Source organism: Pristiophorus japonicus, chromosome 18, assembly GCF_044704955.1.
Source record: "Pristiophorus japonicus isolate sPriJap1 chromosome 18, sPriJap1.hap1, whole genome shotgun sequence".
NCBI classification, from domain to species: domain Eukaryota; kingdom Metazoa; phylum Chordata; class Chondrichthyes; family Pristiophoridae; genus Pristiophorus; species Pristiophorus japonicus.
In genome coordinates, this window is record NC_091994.1 from 17,451,350 (window position 1) to 17,467,004 (window position 15,655).

The 15,655-nt window shown below is 42.9% G+C and overlaps 1 protein-coding gene across 5 annotated transcripts in view; it reads right to left on the reverse strand.

The window, feature by feature from the left end:
• polrmt (polymerase (RNA) mitochondrial (DNA directed)) overlaps window positions 1-15,147 on the reverse strand; it is a 137,621-nt gene extending 122,474 nt beyond the window's left edge. For all 5 annotated transcript variants that reach the window (XM_070859707.1, XM_070859706.1, XM_070859709.1 and 2 more), the window contains exons 1-4: window positions 14,996-15,147; window positions 11,349-11,447; window positions 9,076-9,857; window positions 7,305-7,438 (exon numbers count right to left, since the gene is read on the reverse strand). In XM_070859707.1, the coding sequence (XP_070715808.1) occupies window positions 7,305-7,438; window positions 9,076-9,857; window positions 11,349-11,447; window positions 14,996-15,122 (1,142 nt within the window). In that variant the 5' untranslated portion in view covers window positions 15,123-15,147. The remainder of the gene's footprint in view (window positions 1-7,304; window positions 7,439-9,075; window positions 9,858-11,348; window positions 11,448-14,995) is intronic.
• Window positions 15,148-15,655: the final 508 nt, after the last annotated feature.

A 15,655-nucleotide genomic window follows, 5' to 3' on the forward strand; every position in this document is an offset into this window, starting at 1 on the left:
TTGTCAGCACTTCTTTTCGGAAGGGCAGCCTTCTAACGCACTGTGCCTCAGAGAGCTGTTGCCTGTAAACTCATTGGGGGGTAAGGTTCCTCCCCATGCGTCTGCGACTTCTTCGATTACATGCAAAATGATCATCAATAAGCCTTCTTCCAGCTCGATGCCGTATAAGAACATAAGAATTAGGAACAGGAGTAGGCCATCTAGCCCCTCGAGCCTGCTCCGCCATTCAATAAGATCATGGCTGATCTGGCCGTGGACTCAGCTCCACTTACCCGTCCTCTCCCCGTAATCCTTAATTCCCTTTCTGGTTAAAAATCTATCTATCTGTGACTTGAATACATTCAATGAGCTAGCCTCAACTGCTTCCTTGGGCAGAGAATTCCACAGATTCACAACCCTCTGGGAGAAGAAATTCCTTCTCAACTCGGTTTTAAATTGGCTCCCCCATATTTTGAGGCTGTGCCCCCTAGTTCTAGTCTCCCCGACCAGTCGAAACAACCTCTCTGCCTCTATCTTGTCTATCGCTTTCATGATTTTAAATGTTTCTATAAGATCACTCCTCATCCTTCTGAACTCCAACGAGTAAAGACCCAGTCTACTCAATCTATCATCATAAGGTAACCCCCTCATCTCCGGAATCAGCCTAGAGAATCATCTTTATACCCCCTCCAAAGCCAGTATATCCTTCCTTAAGTAAGGTGACCAAAACTGCATGCAGTACTCCAGGTGCGGCCTTACCAATACCCTATACAGTTGCAGCAGGACCTCCCTGCTTTTGTACTCCATCCCTCTCGCAATGAAGGCCAACATTCCATTCGCCTTCCTGATTACCTGCTGCACCTGCAAACTAACTTTTTGGGTTTCATGCACAAGAACCCCCAGGTCCCTCTGCACCTCAGCATGTTGCAATTTCTCCCCATTCAAATAATATTCCCTTTTACTGTTTTTTTCCCCAAGGTGGATGACCTCACACTTTCCGACATTGTATTCCATCTGCCAAACCTTAGTCCATTCGCTTAACCTATCTAAATCTCTTTGCAGCCTCTGTGTCCTCTACACAACCCGCTTTCCCACTAATCTTTGTGTCATCTGCAAATTTTGTTACACTACACTCTGTCCCCTCTTCCAGGTCATCTATGTATATTGTAAACAGTTGTGGTCCCAGCACCGATCCCTGTGGCATACCACTAACCACCGATTTCCAACCCGAAAAGGACCCATTTATCCCGACTCTCTGCTTTCTGTTCGCCAGCCAATTCTCTATCCATGCTAATACATTTCCTCTGACTCCACGTACCTCTATCTTCTGCAGTAACCTTTTGTGTGGCACCTTATCGAATGCCTTTTGGAAATCTAAATACACCACATCCATCGGTACACCTCTATATAAATATAACAGCCAGGAATAATGGCTGGCAAAGTATAGGCCCCACTTTTAAAATGTCCTTAAATCTGCTTTAAAACTAACTATAAACTCACATAAAACTTCAGTGTGAAAAACGCAGCCTTCTTCTCCCAATCCTTTTATGCACTCAATTTCTGCTCCGTTTTCAAGATGGCGCCGGGTGCACCTTGGGTGCGTCTGCTTTTTATTGGCGATAAGCACGAAAGTTCCGCCCGGGGCGCTAGCGCAACATTGCACACCAATTGACGTCATCCAAACGGTGAAAACATCGGGCAGGCGCTAAGTTTTAGCGCCGCCGCAAAACCACTGGCAAACATTCTGCCCGGGCGCAAAAAGTTGTGCAACTCGTTTCACCCCAATAAAAAATTTTTGTACCCCGTCCAGGTGCTAAACTGATCTCAACCCCCTCAAAAATCCAGCCCTAGGTGTCATTTTTGAAAGTATTTCCTCAAGCTATTTGCCAAAGAACAGTATCTCCCAACAGCCAAGGGCAGACTTGAGATGCATTATCAGGCATATCTCTGGGACTGTAAACTCCCTGAAGTGCACAGCTACCCCCAAGAGCATATCACCATCCACCGGCAGTACAGCATTATCCCTCACCAGGGCCCAGGCTTTGTGACAATGGATAAACTCAGCCACGTTTAAAATTTACCCACTACCCCTCATATTTAGTCATCCCGATTGATCAAATGCTCGAAAAGAATAATCTGCCACCCGTTCTGACTCACAGGAATAGCCTGTAACCTTTGTACATATAATTTAACACCATCTCAAAAATGTGGTCTTAAAAGTCAAAGATAAGTACAACAGGAAAAATACTTTCATTAGCCAATCACCTCCATTTATACCTCAGCAAATCATGAATAAACCAATGTGTACCAAAATCCTTCACCAAATTTCTGATAGAGATATGACAATATAATCGGCCTCTAAAATACTTTTAAACTGTTGACAGCTGCAACGATTTCAATGATTTGACATCACTATATGTGGCATGCTGCTGCTTACTGCGACACCTCACTAGAAGGATAACATCACATGGCAGGTACCATGGCAGCCACAGCGCATTCTCAGTATCAGTTAGTACAGCTACAAATGCATCAGTCATCAGTCATGCTAAAATGAATAGCCGATTCAACAAAGCAGTTCCAATCCGGCATTCTCAATGTGTCAGATGTGAACACAGCTTGTGTTTTTCATCAATATACTTAAAATCAAAAAATACATTATGGGCCCAAATTTCCCCATGAGTTGCACCATTTTTTTTGGTGTAACTTGATTTTTCTGGTGTATCTTTTTAGTTGAAAATATGGCCATTTAATTTGCGCCAATGTAAGTGAGTTAGTTAGCTTTTTTGTTAGGTCAGTTTTTTTTTTCCAAAAGGGGTGCGTTCCCAGCCACTTACACCATTTATGCCAATTTGGCCAGAAAAAAGTTGTACTAAACTAACTTAGGGCAGCATAATGGTCCACTTTTGTCCGCGCAGAAAGACCTTACTTACAGTTAAGGAATCGGCGCAAGTAACTACATTTAAAGCACCACCAAGCACCAAAGCACAAAAAGTATTAAGCAATTAATTAACAAACAAAATAGAAGGAACCCTGCCCCTAAAGCAGCAAGACCAAAGTAATAAGCAATCAATAAATAAAAAAAAATAGAAGGAACCCTGCACCTAAACAACATTTCAAGCACCAAACAAAGCACAAGCAGTAATAATCATTCAATAAAAACTAAAGAACTGGTTAATAATTAAATTAACAAAGAAAGAGCTGAAGTAAGTTCTACCTTTAACTAATGCCCGGGATAGGGGAGGGAGAATGCGGCCGCCCCCCCACCGACTTTCAAGCCTTTTCGGGTGGGAATTTTTTCCTTTTTTGCCCATTTTCCCTTTTTGCCCTCTGACATCGTCAAAGCTTCACACATAAATTATTTGTAATACAACCTAACTGCATGTTGCTGGTTATTTATTGATGCACAGGATGGGATGTAGGTTAAGCACATGGCTGTCACTGTCTATGTGCTTTTTTAACATAACAAGACCGCCACCCAACCAAACGAACGCAAAGCCACATGGCAAGGGACGTCGCTACATGACAAGCTATCCTCAGTCCAAACCACTAGACTGCAGCCAAAGACGATCAACCACTCCCTGCTCTCTCTCGCCCCGATCAAAACTCAGTCGCACCAACCTGTTTCTTGCAGCCCTCAGCGGCCTGCCTGCACGGCAGGCCATTCGGCCTGGGATAGGGGCTGGACGCGTTCTGCAGGCATCATCATCATCACAATCATGGGACAGAGCTACTGCACATGCGTGAGCGCTCTACTGCGCACGCGCGCAGCTGCCGGCAGTTTTTGGCGCAGGGTTGTAGCTCCACCCCCCCACTCCACGAGGAGCACCGCGCCAGGACCCGGGACATACAGCAGAGTGGCCAGAATCGTGAATAAGGTTTTCGGCGCTGTTTCCGGCGCACAAAGTCGGCGCATCTCGGGAGAGTTCGCTGAAAAAAGGGGTTCGGGAAATTTGGGCCCGATGAGTGGCATTTTTCCACTCAGCACAGTCCTAAATTAAACACACAGTATTGTCATTTACTGTAACTTCGCCACCATTTTCATGTATTCCTGCCAGGCAATGTTCCTGTAATTTTTTTTGGGTGTGCGGGCCCTTTAACTGGCTGCGTGGCCCATACATTTTTCACGCGTGCACAATTATTTCAATTGAAAAACCGATGAGCAGCTTGTGCGGGACCTCCAGACAACTGCACGGCTGCGCAGCTTAGCGGAAACTTTGATGCCAGGCCATTTGAAATTGCAGGAAATGGAACATTGGGAGAATATGCAAGCAGATGATGACTGCTGAAATTAAACGGTCAAAGAAAGACTTTGAGGATCCTCAATCAACACCAGTTAAAGCAGAACACTGATTACAGTACATACTGAGATACTCTACTAATTCTACAACATCTATGTGCAAAGGAGCCATCTAGTGGATAAAACAGGTACATATTACCATGTCCACTCTTGGCTCCAACTGCAGTGACCGTTGCAATATTGGTGTGAGGTAGTTTCACTTCATACCAAGGGCATCGGCAGTGTAAATCTGGAGTCAGAGTCTGACCCGACTCAAGAGCAAAACATAGAGAAACTCCCTCCTTCCAGGGATTGTGACTCTGTTTCACTCTGGAGTCAGGTCATCCTCTCATTCCAGATTTCTAATACAATATTAGCATCAGTATGTCATGCAACTATTTCTCTTTGACACTACAGTTCTTAAGTAAATGCAGCTACAGATTGTTTCACATTTAAACATGCAATTTTTCATAACTTGGTCCATTCAGAACAATTTTACCAAGAGTAGTGCAAATTGGTTCAGTGGTAGCCCTGTCACCTCGAAGTTAGAAGATCATGGCTTCAAGTCGCGTTCCAGGACTTCATCGCCTCATTTAGGCTGACATTTCAGTACAACACCGAGGGAGTGCTACAATGCTTGAGATACTATTTTTTCTTATGGTAAACCGAGACTATAAATTGGCAAAAGCAGATTGAAGAGAAAAGATTTGAAATGGTTTCTGAATGTTGAGAAAGAAATGGCAAGGCAAGGAGAATTAGGCAGGGGGCTCCAGAGGGCAGGAAAAATAGTGGCTGAATAAGCAGAAAACCGATAATGGAACTGAGGGTTTGGGGGACGATCAATAGCAGTGGGGGAGGGGGGGGGGGTGAGGGGAATAGACATACAAGGCTGGATTAAGTAACTAACAAAAAATTGTGGGGGGCCGTGTAGGAATTTGAAAGCGAGGCAAGTACTCTGAAGTCCGCTCGCTCGAGCATGGGGAGGCAGTGAAATTTGGGAGAGGACAGGGGTGATCAGAGTGCCAGACTCTGTGCAGAGGAGCACATGAGCTACATTAATTTAAATAAGTTGTGATTTGTGAGTTGAGGTGGGGATACCATTGAGCAAAGCATTAGAGAGGCCGTGGACTAGAGTTTCAGTGGTCGTAGGAGGAAAGGTAGGGGATACGTTGCAACATTGCAGAGGTGAAAGAAAATGATGATCGAGATAACGGAGTGGATGCTCATCTCGGGATGCAAGGATTACGATGACATTCCATAACTTCCGATTCATCGGAAGTGGCATCTGAGGAGGTTACTACAGTCAAGATGCTGACAGGAGACAAAAAGGATAGCTTCTGTTTTGCAGACATTTAGCTGGAATAAATTTTAACTCCTCTAGATCTTAATGTCAACTAGGCAATTGCTGAGTGCAGCAGCCTTTGAATTGATGGGAGAATGTGGAGACATGGAACTGGGTGTCATCAGCAAACAAGTGAAAGCTGACCCCATGCTTTCAGGTGATGCTGCTAAGAGGAAGGATGTAAGTGATGAACATGAGCGGACAAAGGTTAGAGCTCTGGAGTACACCAGAGGTGACTTTATGGACAGAGGAGGAAAAGCAAAAGTGCATCACTTTTACGGAAAATCCTAGCTAGTCAGTGCAACGAATGAGATAATGAAAAACATTGCTACAAATAATACATTAAACTCTCCTACCAGTTCTCAGTAATACATATATTTTTTTTTAAATCGAAAATACGTAACAGGTTTCAAGGTTGCTTTCAGGTTATCACACTCGGACTCCAGCACGAAACGACCGCCTCCCTCTCTCTGTGTCTAGGCTGATAAATTAGTATGCCAATTGTGTCTGCTTTCTTCATATGAGGCTAGAAGTGACTATTGCTAATGTTATCATACAAATGCTTAATGCACATCAAATTTCCCTATTTCCTATTTTAAGAAGCTGAAACCTCTGCTAAATTAGCAAAGAATTTGATACGAGTGCGTTAAGTATTTGTACCATACTCAAGATGAGAGATTCAATATACAGTAATTTCCAGGCCAAAAAAATTTTTAGGATGGGAAGAGTCAAAATATCAAACTTACTGCAGTTGTGTTAAAATTCCATTCAAGCTGGACTCATTGAGCACACATCACATCGTATTCCGAACATACTTAAGTTCCTAAAACAGATTTTCTATCCATACATTCTACGCGCCAACAGGCTTGAGATTCTTGTATCAATAGTGAAAAAGGTACCAAAATTATACAAAGGAGTTCATAAATCTGATCATCTATTGAGGAAATCTCATCAATGGCTATGGTTTTGTACTGTTCAATTATTGCAAGATAAATTTCTAAATTATCATAAGAACATAAGAATTAGGAGCAAGAGTAGGCCATACGGCCCTTCGAGCCTGCTCCACCATTCAATAAGATCATGGCGGATCTTCGACCTCAACTCCACTTTCCTGCCCGATCCCCATAGCCCTTGATTCTTGAGTCCAAAAATCTATCTATCCTTGAATATACTCAACGACTGAGCATCCACAGCCATCTGGGGTAGCGAATTCCAAAGATTCACAACGCTCTGAGTGAAGAAATGTCTCGTCTCAGTCCTAAATGGCCGACCCCTTACCTGAGACTATGCCCCCTAGTTTTAAACTATCCAGCTAAGGGAAACAGCCCGTACCTATCTTGTCAAACCCTTTCAGAATCTTGCATGCTTCAATGAGATCACCTCTCACTCTTCTAAACTCGAGAGTATAGGCCCATTCTACTCAATCTTCCCTCATACGACAACCTTCTTCCCAGGAATCAATCTAATGAACCTTCAATCCACCCCCTCTAAGGAAAGTATATCCTTCCTTAGGTCACAGGCCTCAATAAAATATTTTCTGAGAACAGATGCATGGATGTACAGTTGAAATCTGTTCTTCTACAGTCAATGTGCATTTTTCGCTGGGCTATTGTGCTCCCATTGCTCGCCTATGGAAATGTGCAAGAATGAGTTAAGAGCAATTGAAAGTGTTAGTGCTTTTGAGAGATTTTTCCAATCACTGTTTACCTTGCAATCACATGGGATGAGCAATTTTCCATGCGTCCCATACATTCCAATGCTGCCACATAACAGTCCAGGTTTGGCTTCAGCCCTGCTTCCTCCGCCAGGCTGAAAAGCTTGCCAATCTGATTTAATGAACCCTGAAAGCAAATCATTTGAGGTTATTTTCCTGACGTTATCCTTTTCTGACCACCCTATGCTTTTGTTCAGACACAAAGGAGGGGAACATTGGCCAGAGAAATGAAATAGTAGAAAATAGACAACAACAACTTGTAATTATATAGCACCTTTAACAAATAGTAAAATATCTCAAGGTGCTTCACAGAAGTGTTATAACACAAAACAAATAAAAATGGCAAATGACTAAAAGCTTGGTGAAAGAGATAGGTTTTAAGGATCATCTTAAAGGAGGAAAGAGAGATAGCGAGGCGGAAAGGTTCAGGGAGGTGTTCCAAAGCTTGGGGCCCAGGCAGCTTGAAGGCACAGCCATCAATGGTTGAGCAGTTATAATCAGGGATGCTCAGGAGGGCAGAATTTGAGGAGCACAGACATCTCAGGGGTTTGTGAGGCTGAAGCAGATTAGAGATAGGGAGGGGCAAAGCCATGGAGGAATTTGTAAACAAAGATGAGAATTTTGAAATCGAGGCGTTGCTTAACCAGGAGCCAATGTAGGTCAGCGAACACAGGGATGATGGTGAGCGGGACTTGGTGCGAGTTAGGACACAGGCTGACAAGTTTTGGATGACACAAGTTTACGTAGGGTAGAATGTGGAGTGAAGTCTAGAGGTACCAAAGGCATGGATGAGGGTTTCAGCAGCAGATGAGCTGAGGCAAGAGCAGAGACGGGCAAGGTTATGGAGACAACTACAAGGATGAGGAGCAAAATGTCAAAGAAGAAAAATAAAACAGAAAATATAAACAGATGTAACAGAGAAAATTGGGAGAGAAAAAAAAAGGAATGTATTTTTTCTTTAAAAAGAGATAGCACTGACTTTTGACAGAACAGAATATCACTTCTGAGAAGTTCCCGAATGTTGGAAATAATCTTGGGAAATGGGTTGCTGAGGTGCCAGATAGAGTAACGTTTCAATTTTTTCTCAATAAAGCTGGCGCTCTCCAGCGCATGTCTAGAGCAGTGATGAACAATGACTCTAACCTCTGCCTTCTCAAACCACTTTTGCCAAATGTTTGACAACCGCATTAATTAGATCAAAAAACACGAGTGATCATCTCGGCAAAACGACGCGGTTACCCGCCTCCTCTCTTGAAATGTCGTGCTCATCAAGTCAAGGGATGTTACTGCTGGAAAATGGAACACATTCCCCTTGTAAAACCCAGTGTCAGCACCAAGAACCCCAAGGTCAGGTATGGCGAGGTTAGATACTGAATCAACCTTCCTCTACTGTGCCCCACCAAGGCATTTTAAACCCTTCCTCAGAACAGCATTCCCTGTTGCACCAACGTGACATTTTTCCATTTTCCACAGCAGCCATCCCGTGGCTTCTGTTAGTGAAATTATTAATGCAAAAACTACAGCCACTTTTACTGTGGACTCTTGACCATTAAAACGTGAATTGTGGTTAGCAAATTTAAATTCACATACAAAACAGCAACAGTTTGAAAAACACTTTTTCTGAAGCGAGTGCTTTTAAGTAACAGTGCTGTCAATGAATTTGAAGTTAATACAAACAGGCAGACAGAGGAACCCTGGAAAAGTGCTTCAGAGTAAAGGTTGTAGGTGGCATCAATATATTATAGTACCTGTAAATCTACTAACCTTTTTAGCCCACAGATGCATTAAAACGCTGTAAATCTTAATATTCAACTGCTTCCGGCGAGTAAGAATCCGGTGATGGAACATGACGCACTGATGAGCTCTGTCCAGATCATTGTTGAATGCACAAGCCTCGATGTAGGATAAAATATTCCGCTGGGCGTCACCATATTTGTTGCCTTCTTCGTCTTCAAGCAGTTTGGCAGAAGGCTCCCAGTTGTTAAGCTGCTGGTCAAGTTTTTCCACTTCAGTGAGAATGGAAGAATCACGTAATGCATCAGACTTTGGGTCTGGATGAACTGTATGTGGATTACTCATTACAGAAGGACTAGTTCTGCGTGCTGCTAGAGTCTTTGCAGCTTCGGCTTTTGAAGTACTTTTTCTGCCACTTTCCGTGGACTTAGCACCAGTAACCTTTTTAGCATTGGACAATGGCAGAGGTGCTTTCACTTTTTTCACAACACTAAGTTGCCTCCTGGTTTTGTTACGTTTTTCCTTATCTAATTTTTCGATCCATTTGCTGGGGGCAGAGGTAGTTTTTGGTAACATTGTTTCTACGCGACTTTTTTTGCCCGTCTGTTCTTCAGCTGTTATTTCTTTCACGAGAGCTGCAGAGTTCAGGTTAAGAGATTTCTTTAATTCTCTGGCCGGCAGAAAAGTGAGATTCTTTGACCCGGTACGACTTTCTAGAGGAGTTAAATTTACTCTGTTCACAAACTGTACCTCTGTACATTTCATTTCAGTCACGTTATCTGCCTGCAGTTGCTGTATTCTAGCTTTGAGAACTGCCATTTGGAGTAGAAACAAGGAAATAAAAAAAATTAACTAGAAACTTTCATCAAATAATGTAGAAATGCATACATCAAGATAAAACAGGCCAATAACATAGTTGACGTGATTGAACAGAACATATATTATATATACACACTTAAAAAAGAAACCACATATCTGACAACATCTGTATTTGCCAACCAAAAAATGCTATGACCCACATGTATGATGCCCCATTCAACACACTGGCTCTCCAGAGCAGGAATTTTAATTTTAACGCACACGTCACTGTTGTGCACAAGGAACAGAAAACACGTAACATGAGAGTGAATATGAGACATAAGAACATAAGAACTAGGAGCAGGAGTAGGCCATACATCCCCTCGAGCCTGCTCTGCCATTGAAGATGATCATGGCTTATTTTCGACCACAACTCCACTTTCCTGCACTACTGCCATATCCCTTGATTCCCCTCAAGTCCAAAAATCTATCTAGCTCAGCCTTCAATATACTCAACCACTCAGCATTCACAGCCCTCTGGGGTAGAGAATTCCAAAGATTCACAACCCTCTAAGTGAATAAATTCCTTCCCATCTCAGTCTTAAATGGCCGACCCCTTATCCTGAGACTATGATCCCTAGTTCTATCCTCTTCAGACAGGGGAAACAACCTCTCGGCATCTACCCTGTCAATCCCCTCAGAATCTTATATGTTTCAATGAGATCACCTCTCATTCTTCTAAACTCCAGAGAGTATAGGCCCAATCTACTCAATCTCTCCTCATAGGACAGCCCTCTCATCCCAGGGATCAATCTAGTGAACTGGAGCCTAAAAGAGGGGAGCGGGAGAAGAAAAAAAGCTGAGGATTAGGAGCAGAAAACTGATAGAGATAATCAAGTGGTGCTGGAGAATCCAAGAAAGGGAGGTGAGCAAGACTGGCCGAGGAGATGAGTGTTCTTCCAGAATGAGATACAGTTCAACACAGCACAATGATGCACCTACATGAGTCCCCCTCACACAAACTTTTAATCCCCAAATTTCTAGTCTTATACACAACTATAAGCAGCAGTCAGCTTTTACCCGTTATCTGCTTTTAAGAAATAAATAACCATCACAAGCAAGTCTTTCTGTTTATTTTACAGACGGGGACTGAAAAGCTTGTGAATGTACAAATCTTTTTTCTGTTTACAATACAAACAGTTTAGTTACAACAACACTTGAAAAGTTGCCTGATTGCAGTTTCTGGTTCAGATCATTGGCAGCAGTATGTGAAATGGGAATTTTTAAAAATTACAGCATACACAACATTTAAAAAAAAATAAGATAGATCTAGACATTGCAGTGATGTAATTTCAACCATTTGAAATATTTGTTTCAGAAGTAAAAGTGAAGACTTTGGCATGAATACAGGAGTCCCATGAAAGATAGCTCCCAGTAACCCCATGAGTAAAACACACTCCTGAAACATGTCAGGTTCCCCTTCAATTTTCTCTCTCCAAACTCACCCTCTAACAGAAGCGCTCTCTCACAGGTTTGATTCTTTCCATCATCCTTCTTCAGGATAATAGAAGAGTAATTTCTTCTGAAGAAACCCCAAGGCCACTCTGAAAGATCAATTGCAAGCATCTTTAGGTACACAGTCCATAAAAACAAGGAATAGCCATCAATAACTATCAGTCATATTTTCCTTTAATACAAAAGCAAAATACTGCGGATGCTGGAAATCTGAAATAAAAACAGAAAATGCTAGAACTACTCAGCAGGTCAGGCAGCACCTGTGGAGAGAGAGACAGAATTAACGTTTCAGTTCGATGACCTTTCGTCAGACCTGGAAAAAGTTAGAGATATAACAGATTTTAAGCAAGTGCAGGGGCAGGGAAAGGAGATGGGGAGGAAAGAATAAAAGGAAAGGTCTGTGATCAGGAACAAAAGGGAAGGTCCGTCATATTTTCCTGTTGCTCAAAGCATTTCAGAACACATAGAAACCTCATCTGTGACAGTAGTTCAGTTTTTTTTTTCTGCTGTGTGAAGGAAAGTGCCTGCGTATTCACAAACTGAATTAGACGCCAATTTAATATAATTAAGTCATTTTCACCTGTGCCCCGTCAATAAAATAAGGAGCTGGCATTACATGTCTAAAAAATAAAGTCTCGATCAATGGATTGAAAAGCATTATTATACATGCAAACATGGCTTTTCATGCAACTTCTAATTTGGGAATAAATAGGACAGGACATATGTCTGATCCCTATTGGTAGTGATGTTTGTCTAACAGGCTAACTTAACTGGATAATCCACAATTGCCACAGTCCCAGAATGATATAAACAGAAATAATGAATTCTGAGAAAAAAAAACTGAAGGCAACTACAGGAAACTTGGTGCTTCACAACATGACAACTATCAAATTTGGTTGCTGCTATGTTGTGATTGCAAGCATAATTATTTTTCCTGCCTTCGACATGTTCACGAGCAGCAATGTGGATGCAGATAGCAAAACAATCTGTCTGATCATGTATTGACGTACAATTTAAAACACTTGCACTTCCTCCTTTCTCTCAGTCTCCCTGGCAGACATATGAAGAGAACATTTTAAAAAATTAAATATATCAGAGATACCTGTATAAGCAATGAAAGTTTTTGCGAAAATAATTCCTGGCTGCCGCTGTTTCAATGGGGTGAACAATACAGTCATAATGCAATACGTAGTTAAGATCAATTTGGCATTCTAATCTCAGCTATTACTATATGCACTAAAAAACACAATTAATTGTCATAATTTTCTTTGCCCACAAAGCTCATTTCCAAAGTAATACAGTGGCTCTAAAGAAATTTGGGTGACCTGAGGATGTGAAAGGCACTTTATAAATTCAAGTTAGTCCATTCCTTTGGGAACAGTGACAAAAGTGTAATTGAAACATTCACTGGCAGGACAGCAAATGAGATGCCAAGTGCAGCACTGAAGTCAGATGACTGGGGTCTGAACAACAAGTCCTGTTACATCATCTTACATCTTCTGAGCCACAACTTATTAAGATCCCATGTATATTTTCATTTGGACAGAGCATTTGCAATACTTTGCAACAATTCAATCGCAGAATTCACAAAAATGTTTTATAGAGTGGTAGTCTATGATTATATGATCTCTTTGCTAGAATGAAGGAGCTAGAAAGATATTTTTACATGTGGTAGGGACCGTGAACAAGTAAACAAAACTGTGTCAACTTTGTTGGCCCTGCTAGTACCACAACAGTGTCATTTTTATAACGGTACAGGTGGGGAGTGTTGAGGTATGCTAGGCGATCTCACCACTTACATTGAATAATCGTAGGATTGTGGGAAGACTGGTGCCAAAGTTCCACACATCTGCACTGAAACTCATGCACAGAAGGGGATTCATGCTGCCTCTTGCACAATTACCTTCTTTTTTCTCAGTGGAAACGGATAATGGGTGAGTGAATTTTCAATCAAGGAGACTGAGAGAAAGGAGGAAGTGCAAGTGTTTTAAATTGCAAGTCAATACATGATCAGACAGCTGCTACAGGAAAAGACTTAAGTTTGATGCATTTGAGGTCAGGGCAACATGGCTTTTTGAGTCATCGAGTAATATGCAGCATAAACGAGTGCAGATTATAGATCAGAATGGTTAGAGACTGAGAGAAAGTTTGACTGTGATCTAGAAACTGACCTCACCAACAAGATGTCGAGAAAATCAAACATTTTTCTTAAAAATGCCAATTGCATTGCTGATAACAGTACTGAAGTCTTTGTGAACAAAAGACAATGGGCTGGATTTGAGAGAAGTTTGTGACCGGGTTTTCGCCGCGATTTGATCCTCCATGGCAAAAACCCGGTTGCAAAGCCCGGGCGGGATCCTCGGGTACCTGTTTGCGGCGGTGCTTTCAAGTACAGCCGGGGAGAGATGCGCCAATGTGCAACAACACGGACTGCATTACCGTCGTACTTTTGGCACTACACCACGCCCAGAATACCGACAGTACAGCCCTGCCTACAGCAGCAAGTATGAAAACCTGCAAAAAAGGTAAGTTAACGTTTTTATTTTTTAATTCTTTTTCAGCGGTTTGCTAGCTAAAGGTTTTGTGAATGTTTTTTGCAATTTCCCCCCCTCCCGCCCCCCCAGGCCTCTCTTGCAGCGCTCCCAGCCCCGGACTCAATTTGGCAAAACTTGCGTTTTTGCATCACGAATCCTCGTGCAACGCCCCCCTTACTGATGCGCCCCGACACAGATGTAAAACCTGAAAGTTCGGCCTAAAAACGGTAGCGCAGTGAAAATGGTAAGTTTAATGTATCACTACCGTTTTCGCTGAAAAAAACTCAAAAGGTGAAAATCTGGCCCCATGACTAATAGCTTTTAAAAGGGACTGCGACAAATGTTTGAAAAATAAACAGGGATAGGAATAGAACTGTGGATTACTGAGTGCAGATGTGACAGGATGGCATTCTCCTGTGCTGTAAAATTCATTATGAATATCAAGTCTAACCCAGTAAATTGAGTTACAACACCTGGCATTAAAATCTTTAGAATCATGATTTCTATGAAACAGTAAAGACAGAATCACTAAAAACGATGGAATCAAAGAAAAATTTGGATGAGACATTAAACTGCTCTCTCAAGTGGATGTAAAAGATCCATGCCACTATTTCGAAGAGCAGGGGAGTTATCCCTAGTGTGTTGGCCAATACTTATTCCTCAATCTACATCACAAAAAATAGATCAAATGGTCATTATCACATCACTGTTTGTGGGAGCTTACTGTGCGCAAATTGGCTGCCACATTACAACAGTGACTACACTTCAAAAAGTACTTCACTGGCTGTAAAGCGCATTGGGAGGTCCAGTGATCGTGAAAGGGGATATATAAACGCAAGTCTTCATCCGAAAAAGACAACACCTCCGACAGTGCAGCACTCCCTCAGTCTAGATTTTTGTGCTCAAGTCTCTGGAGTGGGACTTGAACCCACAACCTTCTGACTCAGATAGAAAAATACAAAGCACCCAGCGGCGAGTAGCATGGTGTTGCGGCTCCGGGACAGAGGGTGGGCGGTAAGAAGGTGTGTGCAGCTGCACATGGAGCCCCGGCCTTCCAGAAACCGGCTTCTGTTTAACTTCACTGGCGGAGCCCCGGCCTTTACCTGAGCCCTTCGCCGGATGCCTGAGCTGCAGACAGCGGTGACAGCCCGGGGGCGGCTGGAGGAGCAGCAGCTCCTTCAGACTGACGGCACCGGGGCTGCGGGAAGCGCAGAGCCTCAGCAGCGACATCTCGCCTCTCCTCTAGGGCGCCATGTTGTTGGTTGCTGGGGAGGGGGACGGACCGCCCGCCGCAGCCACTGCGCACGCGCGCCCCGCCGGCAGTGCACGCTGGGAAGCGAGGCCAAGCCGCCGAGAACTACAAATCCCAGGGAGTATTGCGCGCCATGCCACACATGCCACCAGATGTACAGAGGGGCGGAGCATCAGTGACACTGGGGAAAGTGAGGGAGCATGATTTAAGATCCCAAATCCATTTAGACACAATGGGCTGGGTTTATTTTGTGTGTTCCTAACAAAGAGAGATTGCTTTTTTCTTCCAGTTTTCATAGAATCATAGATACAGAAAATGCTGGAAATACTCAGCAGGTCAGGCAGCATCTGTGGAGAGAGAAACAGAGTTAATGTTAACTCCACAGATGCTGCCTGACCTGCTGAGTATTTCCAGCATTTTCTGTTTTTATATCAGATTCCATCATCCGCAGTATTTTGCTTTTGTCATCGAATCGTAGAATGGTTACAGCACGGAAGAAGGCCAGGACTAC